Here is a 12886-nt window from a genome sequence, read left to right as displayed (position 1 = left end):
CGTGGTCCCCTGAGGTAGGGAGACGGGATAAAGTGTCTGCTTCCTTAAATGATAAAACAACTTCACAACGCCGTGCCATTCTCTCTGATTTCTGCTACGGAACAAAGGATCCCGACCACGGATTTCATTTGATCATATAAACGAGACAGCGGTGAGGTTTAATTTTCCCCTATAAAAAATGCTCAAGGTCACAAATTCTCATAAAGGAGGACACTAAAACTGGCAGGTGTTTCAGGAAAGTGGAGACATATCACCACAACCCTCATCACATGTCCAGCTAAGCAATGGCAGAATTATGGAATATAGATCTGTGATAAGGAAGGCTAAACACAGAGGGGGTGCTCCCTATCTGCAGCCCCATTAATCTGTGATTAGGGGATTTAAGAGGGATTTATGGCAGAGATAAGAGCAGAGGGCGTGTCCCGAGGGGTAGCCGGGCGGAGACTGGAGCCATGCCTGCTCGGGATGGGGCTGGCCAATTTAATGACTGAATACGAAAGAAAAGGCACCCTTCTCTGTTGAATTAGAGAAGATAACGGAGTGAGAGGGCAGAGATAAGCGAGAGAGACGGAAACGGAGAGAAAAGGCAAGGTACTGTACTCCTGCTGATCAGATGACATTAACAGGAGAGTGAAACTGAATCTTTTTACGGTTTCAACCTCACAATCCCACCCTGGAATGTGCCGCATGAATGACTTTGCCAGTTGCATCAGATCAAACCTGTTTTTAATGTTACCCAAGGCTATCGCTTACAGTCCTAAGAGGCAGGATTAGATCCCTGTGTGCGAGTGCATGCAGAAACCCCGAGGTGGGGTGATGGAGGGAGATGATTGATAGCTTTATGGCCTCCTTCTCCTCTCATCTCTTTGTTTCCATTTACCAAACAGAGCAGAGTATGGTTACCTTGCTTACACCACAGCAGCACTTGATGACAGATATCACTTCATAAGTAAATTTTCAACCTCGTTCCAAATTCGTGTTGTTTTAAGTCAAACAAAAGTTATGCTAATTATCCAGATTTAAAGCCAAACAGCCGAACACATTGTTAAGTCAACATCTTATGTGCCTGTGCTCTTCAAGAAACTGAAACAAAACTCCTCGAGATGATTACAATAGCCCCATTGATATTTCAGTGAAACATGGTTTCTGCAAAGTGCAACACAAACACGACACAAAGCTTCTTTGTTACCGTTAAGGCTGGGAAAAACGAGCATGAGCTGAGAAGACTGCATTATGTTGTGTGTCTATTATAATACTAACTCCGCTTATCCAATCATAGTCTTAACTTGATTTAATGAATAAAAGTAAGACATATGACTTGTTAATGCATCTAAAACCCGATCTGCTTGTTAGTTTCCTAATCAGGACCTAATAAACCACTGAGATCTGTCAGAATGACTTTATTACCGCTGCTGCGTTTGATCTTCCTGTTGCTCATTTGTCATCTGCAATAAAGAGATGACAAACCTGCTGGTGATAGCATAAGCAGCTTTCCTTCCGCCACGTAAGGCCAAAGGTTACTAACATAAGCTCCGAGGCTCTGGAATATTCACACTGATGGCTTATCAGAATGGAAACCAGGGGAGATCTCAAGGCCTGGAGCACCATCCTCAGTTCCTGACTGTGTCAGCTGTGAAACGCATCCCTGGCTCTCTCCCGGCAAGTTGGGCCAAGCTGGGAGACAGACCCTGCTGCAGAGTGCTCCTTTGGGAGGCTGGGGCCCATCCTGTGCTGGGGCTCCCATCTGAGTCTGAGACAATAGGAGCAGTATATCCACTAGTGCTGCAGGCCTTTCCCAAACAGGCCCGACACATTTGGAGGACGCCAGGCATGATGCGAGTATCATAAAGGGGGAGCTTATAAAACACCTGAAGACAGCATCTTTATTTTGCTTGTCTTTAAAACATATGACCGTATAAGAAATAAACAAATGCATTAATGTTACAACAAACCTTGGCTACCATATTTGAAATGTACACATTAACTGTGTAGACTGTCTGCAGCAAAACAATGGGGAGCAATTGTGACTAGACATAAGGCGGGAATGTACTGCACATTAATGGATTTCCAACACAAACCCAAGGGACACTGTTGTGGATGAGTTGCAGCTCCTCCTGATGCCAATCTGCTCCAGCGAGCGTCATTAGAGACAAACAAAAGCTGTCAAACTCTGCAGAAGGCCATGAGGGCAGAATCCAATTCTGCTGGATAAATGCAATTCCTTCTCGGTCTCATATCAGTTCTCTGGGACAAGGAGGAAATCTGTGCTGTAAAAAAGACTGCAATGCTTGTTAGGAAGCTGCCTGTCAAATTGGCTCTGGAGACCAGGCAGATGGGCCGAACAGAGCAGAATGGATGCAAGCGGAGAGTCAGTCTGTCTCTATGTGTGTGTCAGTCTGTCTGTTATCTATCAATCTATTCACAAAAATGTGGGTTGTGTGTGACTTGTGGCAGACTCACAGACTCCTTGAGCTGACCCTGCATATTCACAGTGACGACCTGAGAGGAAAACCCAGCCCGTACTTCTCATGAACACCGGTGTCAAGGATGTCATTCCTTCAACTGAGCAGAAACTTCAGGAAAGGGGCTGTAATTAATTTGGATCCCACATGCCAGACTGAGACCTTGTAGCTTCTGTATGAAGCACAGGGAAGGTTTTTAGTATAGAGGGGGGATTACAGAAACGAAGCACAGGGGAGGGAGAGTCCACAATTACTTCTTGTTTTTTTTTTTTGTTTGTTTTCCAGCATTGCTGGTTTTTAATGAGCTTTGACCAGCGAGATCTTAGTGATACATGAAGGATTTCAACAGCAACAGCGGGGCCGGAGAAGCTGGGTAATTGAATATTCTGGTACATTTATTTCCCAACAGGAGACAGTGAGCATCCCATTGCTGATTTCTTCTAAAAAAAAAATCAATAAAACTGCATTTAAGGCTAAACAATTTGTATAGTGTTTTGACAGAAAAACATTTATATGGATGCATAATGAACAGGCTTTCATGAGAAGAGCAAAACAGGGTTAATATTAATAAAATCTCTTAGTGTGTGTTTAATGTAATCTAAAAACTGCTGCCTGCTGTGTTTTGCGTGTCAATAACAATTTGGCAAGGTGGTCTGCTTGTCACAAGGTCACTCTCTGGACAGGTTGCAATATTTCTCTTCCTGTGACTGGCCATGAAGGGGTTGTGGGGTGGCTGGGGAGCAGTGGGGAGGAAGAAGGACCAGCAGCACACTCAACTGGCACAGCCCAGTCACACAGAGTGCAGCATTTAGGCTTTCTGCCAAGAAAAAGAGCAGCTCTGAAGAGATGCCAAAGTGGATCAGGACAGGCACGGCCGAAAAGCACCTAATGCTTTTTAAATGTTATTTATTTGATTGCGGGGGTGATACAGGTCTACTGCTGGACCAGTGTAATGTTACAAGCCTGAGAGCAAAGCTGATGACCTTAACTGCTTACATGCAGGCAATTCTAAAAGCTCAGCCAAAATATATTATAAGGCAAATCTGAATTCGGTTGTGGGTCTGAGAGCTCCAGCTTGGCATATTTCATTCTGGTTCTCTAGTTTACGAGGCAAAAAACACATTAGTTTGAGTCCACATGTTTGCAAGCTTGCATGTGTGGATATTTGCAACAACAGCTCACATGCTGTAGCTGTGGAGGCATTACTGAAGTAAAACTTGGCTCCAGTAGCCTAGGTTAAGTCTCTGCTGAGCCATGTGGCAAAATGACTCCAGCATGGGCCTGCTGAGAGGGGCATGGCTCGACTCCAGCCAAATGGAACCCAAATCGGCCCAAACTATTCAAAACCTGGCCTGGAAAAATGAAAGTGGGATGTAAAGCTTGCCATGTGATGCACAGTAAATATTTGGTCAAAATTAATGAAGGGGCAAAGTCTGCCAAGGAGTCTTTTTCTAGACATCCACAGAGGGGAAACTGCGCCCAGACTGGCATTAAAAAGAAATTTCCTTCAGTAGACAACTGCTAACTGGTCCATCTGCTTTCCAGCATCCACTTACCATGGTCCCCAAACCCCCCCCCCCCAATTACCATTCCTCCAACTTAAATCAGCCCAGGTAGACAGTGTATGTATAAAAAACAAACCTGCTTCTTTCCATCGTACTAATGAAAATACTAAATCATAAATATAGATATTTCCATCTGCATCGTTCTAGGCTGCACAGCAGAATCTGACATTTGAGTTTCTAAGGAAATCTCGTCGTTCCTGTTTTTTTGGAGAAAGCGATGGAGCTGGAATTCAAGTCGCAAAAATAACGCTGTGCTGAAAAGCCTGAGTGAGGAAATCTCCCCATCACCAACAGTCTTCTAAACTATTTCATGTACAAACACATCTCCCCTTTCCATTTCCACAGAATTCCACTCATTTTGCCCGACTTGTCCCTTAGAAAGTGTATGATGAGGAAGGAAAGCAAATCCAGACATTTTTCAAGCGGTAATGCTCAATATCTGCTTTGCAGTGAATCTTTCAGGTTCGATGTATGTTTCTTTAGAAAAGTAGATTGGAAAATATAAGCATGAGTGCCCAGGCTACACAGATCTGGGGAAAAAAAAAAAACATTCGAACAAAATAAACCCCAAAGAAAAGAGACATTAACTCTGCCCTTAAAGTTAAGGGGTAAAGAAAGGAGTTGGATTTTGGCTTAAGCTGCTCAGGAAGCAAAACATGATTAGAGATGTTGAAAAGACTACCATCACCATCATTCAAGCAGGGAGCACAGGCAAATAGTTCTGATTAGAGGACTAATAAGATGGGATAATCACAGGGTGTCAGGATAAAATGTCAGACATGAAATCAGACAAATTTTAAGAGTCTTCAGACATTTTGTAACAATATCTACTGGACCAAGAAAGGTGAGATTAACAAAGCCAAGTAGGCGTAGAGCTGTGAGCTGTTTACAGTTTGAAGTATGAAGCTTGCAGCCCGGCTTTCAACAGGAGACTACAACTGTTATTCAATTAGAGCTTTCACTGTGTGGTAACAAGGAACGGATGTCGGAGGAGAGACTGACTGCCGGGGGTGGAAGATTGTACATCTGAGGGAGGCAGCTCTGCAAGTCTTCCAAAACGGAAAAGCAGAGTTTAAAGCTGTTTGCAAAAAGGTGAAAGATGGGACTCTCTGTTTATTCATCTATTTGTTTTTGCTGTTCCAAGATTCCAGCTGTGTTTCTGCTTTCTATCGCAGTGAAAACAAATGTATTTAAATGCATGAACAGTTGGCATTTGAATGTTCATTTCAGTGGTGACATCAGATTTAAAAAGGTCAGCAATTTGCATAAAGTGGGTAAGCCTGATAATAGAGCTGGATTAAAGTTAATCTCCAAACTCAGAGTAACTGTGTATTTACATGTTGGGGGGGAATCAGTTATATGAAGTCTCCTCACCATGGTTACAGCTGAATGGTGGGACTGGCTCCGAAAGCAGTCCTATAATGGTGAATTTCAAGGTCACCTCGTCATTAATTATGGTTTTCAGTGCTTCCCCTTAAATAGAGCACACCCCTCCTACTTTTATCACTGTCTTTTGTGTGACAGAATTATCCCCCTGGAACTGCTAGATTATGGCGCTGATGCTGCTTTGGATGAGAGCGGAGTGTGAAAAAGGATTTCCTGACACACAGACTGCAAACCATTAAATAAGAAAAGTGTTTCAAAATGTAGATTAAACGGGAACTAATGTTTGATCGGAGCAGAGATCCTTGTCAATAGATGGAATCTCAACTGTGGCAGTTCAGCTGAGAGAGGGAGGGACCACATACATTAATCAACTAATTAGCAGTCTCTCTTTTAACTGCTAATTTAATCTATTCCTCTCAGCTATTTAACGGCATTTCCCCCTGTCAGTTATAACCAAAGAAAGATTTAGCATTTCAAAAGTGCATCCAAGCCTTGAAACGAGGTGGTAATAGAATGGTCACAGAGGGCCAGAGGAGGCCTGAGCTCAGGGAAAGAAGAAGAAAAGAAGGATACAGGGAAAGACTGCCCTCAATGCCATCTCTCACTCTCCCCAGTGGAGAAAATGAAAGGGAGGGAAGGTCTGAGGCTTTTTAAAATGCGCAAGGCAGAGCACCCCATGGTAGCATAGCTTCACCACCACAGCAAACGCCAAGCCCAGGCCGAGCCTTATGGGAGTTCCTGAGCATGCAGAATTTAGATACATGAAATATGTCGGCCGTACGATTCCAAACCCAACTCGCTGCCACACTGAAGCTCCTGACCACCTTTCATTTACTCTAGACTTCCAACCTCAACCTCACCTCGGAGGTCCACCTTGAAAAAAAAAAAAAAAAAAAAAAAAGCCTCACCACCAGCTCTCTTGCCTCACAGTTTTTCACCACTATCACCCCAATCAGCACATTCAGTGCCACAAGGGACCACTAGGAATATGCAATGTGAGCAGATCAAAAGTATTCCCAGAGCTGGTGTATCATGGTATGTTTGACTCCTCCGTCCTCCCCTTGGTCCCCCCTCCCTCCACACCCCAGGGTTGCCTTTGTGTAGCCGCACTCCTCCCCTCAACACTCCTCACACACCCTTAGCCTGTCGTGAACCACTCTCCTCCCCTCCTCCATGCCTTACAATCACTCTGTTAAGGCAACACAATGCGGCCTCCCCGTCCCCATCCCCACAGGCTTTTTCTGAGGGTCGGCCTGCTTTATTTAAGAAAGACTCTGCACTGACCACTCACAAAAAAGGCAAGTCTTAAAAATTGGGCCGAAACAAAAAAAAAAAAAAAAAAAAAGGAGGGGGATGGGTAAGAGGATGAAGAGATTCCTGAAGCCTTCTTTCACCACCCCACACAAACCCCATGTCCCTGTCCTTTCTTTTCTGCTCACATCTATATTACTGGCATCCAATTGGGGAAACCAATAGCAGGCAGATATTCGGCTAACTAAGAGTGCTTATGCAACCTATAAGCAAATGCACTTTAACTGTGCGTTTGATGTTTGCTGTTATTTCGCACAACAGGAAGCAAAGCTGTGGGAATTCAAAGCGTGCCATTTGTGATTTGGGACAGAAAGCAGACAGCACCTTTCATCCTATACGGGGACGCCATTCATCACTTGTACACCAAGCACCAGTAGGGAGTGTTCGTCCTCCACGTTATCTGTCAGGACAAGATGCATTAACTATACTGGCCCATGAGTGTTATATTCTGAACATACCGCCTGCCTTCTCATATCAGTCAGCCCCCGATAAAAATGCTTCAAAAGCTGTTATTTTTCCCAAACAGCCCAAGTGTAGATGGCTTAACTCTCACTGGAACTCTGGTTTTGCAGCTATAATGAGAAAAAAAGTTAATAAAGTAACACTAATCAAAATATTTCTCAATTTAATCCTTGTAAAACAGAAGTGATTCTTGAAACACCAAGAGGTTGACGTAAAGGACATTAAAAAGTATCCCCAACTTTACCAAATGATGTCAGTCCTGATTCTCCTTGCAGACATGCGAATCAGTGTAGCAACCATGGCAAATCACAAACTATTGACGTCATTTGGATCTGTTAATTAATCCAATTAAGCAACGTTTTTAGGCCATTAAAGGGAGCACAGTGGGAGGAACGCTGATCATTAAGCCTCGCTGCCTAATTTATCTGCCCCCCGACTAACTCCACTGAAATGTTTATCTTGTCAGTCATTATTAACTTAGCGGCAGTTCTCATGAACAGGAAGAGGACCTGGACTGCCCTGCTGCATTTCTCCATGTGGTTTCACTAAGCCAAAGTCTACCTAATCCTGGATTTTAGGGTGTAAAACCGGTTTCGTTCGGATTATGATCTGATTAATGTGCATTAGTAAACGTGAACAGAGACATTGTCACCACAAAGGTGTGAGATTCTTCATTTGAAGACAAAAGTGGAGAAAAAAAACTTTCACAAGCTGCCAGTTTTGGGGGCCATTTGGAAAACCAATGAAACTCTCATAGCTGGTTACTATGAGAGATGTTTAAAGAACAACACTGACATTTACAGTGTGCTTTCAGGTGATGGTAGAGACAGAGACGGGTCTCATCTGTGGTCTCTGGCCATTAATTGGTTGTGGAACCTGCTGTGTCCTGTCATTCTGCTATGATGTAGGTTCTTGGACGGCTCTACAATTTTTCAGCACTTACGAGTCAATTTGTCATGACCCGCATGGCATGTTGCTGCTGAAGCTGAGGCTGATTACCAAGGCTCCACTCCCACTGTCCATGTTTTTTTTTTTGTTTTGTTTTGTTTTTTTTTTTAAATCAGCATGACTATCAGCTCACTGTTATATGTTCTGTTGTGCTGGATATAATCACCCAAAGACTTGACAGCAACATGGGTGTAAACTGTAAGAGATAAGCCTGATATTTTCCTTATGTTATATAATCTCTGTCAATGTATATATCATTCTAACAACCCTTATCTCCTCAAAGTAATCCATGGTATCCTACTGCATGCAGCCACCTCTTGCCCTCATCTGAATCTTACCTTTAAGGTCTGATGATCACTTGCTGGAGAGATAACAAGCATGGTGTATAGAAGGAGGACAGATCACCTGATAACAGGGTGAGACACGACCAATGGAGGTATCAATTTACAATTGTCAGACAGACCAAAGTGGCAATGAGCAAGCCATCACAAGTTTGACGGGGGCAAAGGCCATCTTATCTCTCCTTCTATTCCACAGATAAAAAGAAGAAGTTGAGCTTTACAACTGGGCTAGCAACGTTACTTTACTTGTCTCATTTGATTTTGATTGCTTTCAAACATCCCTGCCATTTAATTAGCAGGACAAACGTTTTGTTTTTACGCCAAAGGGCAAAGCAAATTCAAGAGGTTAATTTCCAACTTTTAAGATTTTCTGACATGTGGTGTGAAATCCAATTTTCCTGACTCTAGTTTCTAATCCAAGACCCGTCCTTTGAGTATATGCTGTCCAGTCCATCTTTATTAGAAGGCCCTGTTATCATAGCCCTCCCCATAAAACATCAGCAGACATCCCCACAGTTGGGCGTAATTGGAAACTCTGGTGTATGAAGGACTTTCTCAAAGGACCAGACCAAATACTGACTCAGGATTTGGCTGAAGGTTGAGCAGATGGAGCCGCCAACAAGCTCTCAATGCTCACCTCTGACCTTCCTTCCTGTTTAGGTGCAACACGGTTTCCTCAACCTACAGCGGAGTCTCAGGTTTTTCCCAACACTACACCTCTGCCTATGTAAAGCAGACAAAGACCCAATTCATGAAAGCAGGCAGAGAGAACAAGGAAAGTCTGAATATGAAATTCAGACTGACTCAAAATATGGATGAACATGAGCCACCACAAACAAAATTAGAACCTTGAACAGAAACCCTGTATTTGTGTTACATATGTGGTTTGTGTATATTGACTTAAAGCCATCAGGGCACAAGAATGATTAAAATACCTGACATTTATTCTCACTTCAGGGGGACATGTGGAAGCAGACACCTAATTTGGAGGCCATAGAGGCTTCTCAAGTTTAACCCTCAAAACATTTGTGCTGACTGTTACTGAAGTCATTGAGCAGTGGCTACAACCCTCAATGTAAGGGCCTGGGCTTCACATTAATGAATAATCTATTGGTTCTATGTCGTGTTTTTTCATTTAGGTCTGAATCTGTAACTATTTAGCTAGCTTTTTTTAAGTATCTTTTTACATCTAAAATCCACCAAATGCCCATATTCCAAATGCACTCTTGATGTCTAAGAATGGGGTTGTTCACTTCTAAACTTTTAAGCAACTGACCTGGAAAACCCTGGCTAGCACGGTCCACAGACTCTAAAGACATCCATGTGATATGTGAAGAGGAAAAATATGTAACAAATAAAAAAAAAACCAATCCAAACAGCACCAGGTAACAAAGGTTATTAAAAATGGTGACGATTGCAGATAATAAATGGCTCAAAAACGGAATTAAAGAAGGCAAACACTGTCTGGGGAAAAAAGGACAAATGCAATTACATATGCTGCAAATGTTCATGAGAAAAACATAAAAATGTTGCACTCAGCAGTAATAGTCAACCAGGGGAAGAATAGTGACATACAAGGAAACATAGTTCCCATTGGGGTTTATGCTGTCTGTATGACCGATGGTAGCTGCTCTCCTCACTGATCCCAGATGGCCTCAGCACTTTATGTGTGACTTTATGTGTGCTCAGCTTTAAAAGTTGGACAATCCCTTTACCCTGCATGTTGACTTTCTTAGCCAAGATGGGAAACTGCACTAGAGTGTCAATTTTCTTTTGTTAAAAGGCATATAAAGTGAGCTGATGTTCCAGGAGACAAATATCAGGGTGGGCCCTAAAATGATCCCTTTTTAAATTCAAGCCAAATGTTTTTGGGGGGAAAAAAGTGTTTTCTTGTGGTTTTCTACAGTTAAAATAAAAATATTGAATAAAACATTTGCTCTTTGCATTTAAAGTGATCTAATTAAATATTTCTACTTTTGTAAAATCACAAATGTGTGAAAAAAAAAAAAAGGTCAAGTGGCAACCAGTTTTCTGAAGGATCACTGACTTACCTGAGCACACATGGAGAATTGCTAACAGAAATACAAATCCAATTGAAGTTGGAGACATCATTCAACGCCTCTCTTATGAGAAATGTTCTTGTGTAATCCCAAACTAGTCAAAAAGCAGTTTAGACATCCACTCCTTCATGTCAAACTGAATCTCAACACCCAGAGCCTAGAGAAACACACAGATGGTTCATAAAAAGCGAAATATTTATATTAAAAAAAAGTCCAAGAGCAAAAGGAGCGTCTTGATGAGTGAGAAGAGGGGGTAAAAGATTAAAAAACAATGCAGGAACTGTTCCAAAATTTCAACACGTTTTGTTCATGTAGTCCAGATCAAGTGAATGAGAGGCATGTAAAAAATTAACATGTAAAAAACAAACTCCGTCAGAAAATGTGCAGAGAAGTGGCAGAAAGCTTTATCCTGTCTTAGATTTCATCCCGCAGCTGCGCTTCACACATCAGACAGGCGAACTCACTCAAATCATTTAGTTCGTTTGTGCAAAAAAACAGGGACAAAAACAGGCTCATAAGTCCACCTCAAAGTTTAGGTCCAAACCGAGCAAAAGAAAAAAAAAAAAACCCCGATCTGTCGCTGTTGTCCGCAGTCACATTATCACAGTCCAGATTAGAATCTGTCACTTGAGATCGGAAACTTTGCCAGTTCGTCCAGTCTCCTCTCATCCAGCAGATCCGGATCAGATCAGTGCAACTTTTCCATCACTCTTCCCCCCGTTTCTCCTCCGCTGTAACTCCCACCGAGCCTCGTGCGTGTCGCAGGCACCGAATCTCACGCGGAAGGGGGGGAATCCGGATACATATTCACAGCATTTCATTCAGAGAAAGCGCAATGCTTCGTCAATCTGTGCGCCTTTCTACCCCCTCCGTAGACCCGACAATGTTTCCCAGAGAGGAAATTTAACCTCTTCCCGCCTGGCTCCCACAGAGCAGCGTGGGACACACTGCACACACACACACACACGGGTTTTTTTTTTTTCCTCAAGTGTGACCAACAATAAGGAGCCCAAACAAAAAACAACTTTTACACTACCCAAACATTTATTTTTCTTCTCTTTGTGGTTGCTGCTCACCAAAAACCGAGTCCACTGATTTCCCTGAAGCTTGAACAAGTTTTCAGACCTCAGCAGTTATTATATAACAACACAAACACACTTCAGGGTTTTGTTTTGTCTCCTGCGGTTTTGCAGTCCATAAATATTTCATTATTATAAACTAGGCTACTTATGAATAGCTATTTCTTACATTATAAAAGGCTATAGGATAAAAATCAGTCATAAGAAAATGCCTGAATATAATATAAGCAACATTATCATTAAAACTTTTGGTTTCACATTCAGGCAAAAAACGAAATGGCTTTTACAAGAAACACGATTCATTTGCCTCTGTTGGAATAAAAATGTAGTTTATAACTTCTTCAAATTGCTTTAGGCCGCTTGAAACTTATAGAAGAAAGATATTTCACTATAGATCCAAAGAAAACAAGCCCCAGTTATTGCTCAGTTGTTCTTTGTGGACCCTACAGGCTACAGTTAATTAAAATCTGGCCTTACCATTTATGTTGGAATCCTGATCATTTTGACCTCATCTCTCATCTTATTTGTTCAACTTCCGAGGTCAGGAAAAGTGGCATTTCTCTGCAAATGTGCAGTTTCATTTCTCCTGTCCTCTCTTTGAAACGTAAAAAGCATGACAAATGCGCAGAGCCAGGAGCTCTTTAGAGCTTTCAGACATAAATTAGGCTACAATTGCACACGTTGTCTTGTGTTAAAAGATTAAAAATGTAGAGAAAACAAGAAAGACTGAGCTGAAGGTCTTCCTCGTGTTTTCAGCTCAGCTTCCCTGTTAAAGTGGGTATTTGTTACCAAACAGCGCCCTCCAGTGAAAGCTGCCGGTACTAATTCAACAAAAGACGCTAATAGTGGGAAGTTTGTTTATCTTTCTGTTTCATAGGCCTGTGTGTCCAATCCACGTCCTGAGGATCCACCGCCTTGCATATTTTAGATGTGCACCTTCTCCAACACACCTGATTCAGATTAATAAACTTCTCATCAGGTTCTCTGCAAGCCTGTCTATAAGCGTTTATTTCATTCAGGTGTTGTAAAGTATAGTTACCTCTAAAACATGTAAGGAGGTGGGTCCTGAGAACCGATGAGAAACGCTTTGTTTCCCAGGTTTCAAATTCAGCTCTGCTTTAAAACACCTGCTTTAAATGAGATGGACGAAACAGCTTGTTATCAAGTTCTGGACAATGACTTGTTCATTTGATTGAGGTGTGTTGAAGCAGGTAAGCATGTAAAACCTATAGTACAGTGGTATTCTGGTTGTGAGTACCAGAGATGGAGACT

At 42.3% G+C, this 12886-nt stretch overlaps 1 protein-coding gene across 1 annotated transcript in view; it reads right to left on the bottom strand.

The window, feature by feature from the left end:
- Positions 1-11176, bottom strand: part of robo1 (roundabout, axon guidance receptor, homolog 1) — a 125951-nt gene extending 114775 nt beyond the window's left edge. Inside the window, exon 1 of the mRNA XM_079246683.1 lies at positions 10527-11176. Coding sequence (XP_079102809.1) covers positions 10527-10587 — 61 coding nt within the window. The 5' untranslated portion in view covers positions 10588-11176. The remainder of the gene's footprint in view (positions 1-10526) is intronic.
- Between the last annotated feature and the right edge of the window lie 1710 nt (positions 11177-12886).

The sequence above is a fragment of the Telmatherina bonti genome (assembly GCF_933228915.1).
Source record: "Telmatherina bonti genome assembly, chromosome: 9".
NCBI lineage: Eukaryota > Metazoa > Chordata > Actinopteri > Atheriniformes > Telmatherinidae > Telmatherina > Telmatherina bonti.
The sequence above is the reverse complement of the archived record's forward strand: the minus strand, read 5'-3'. Positions and strand labels throughout refer to the sequence as shown.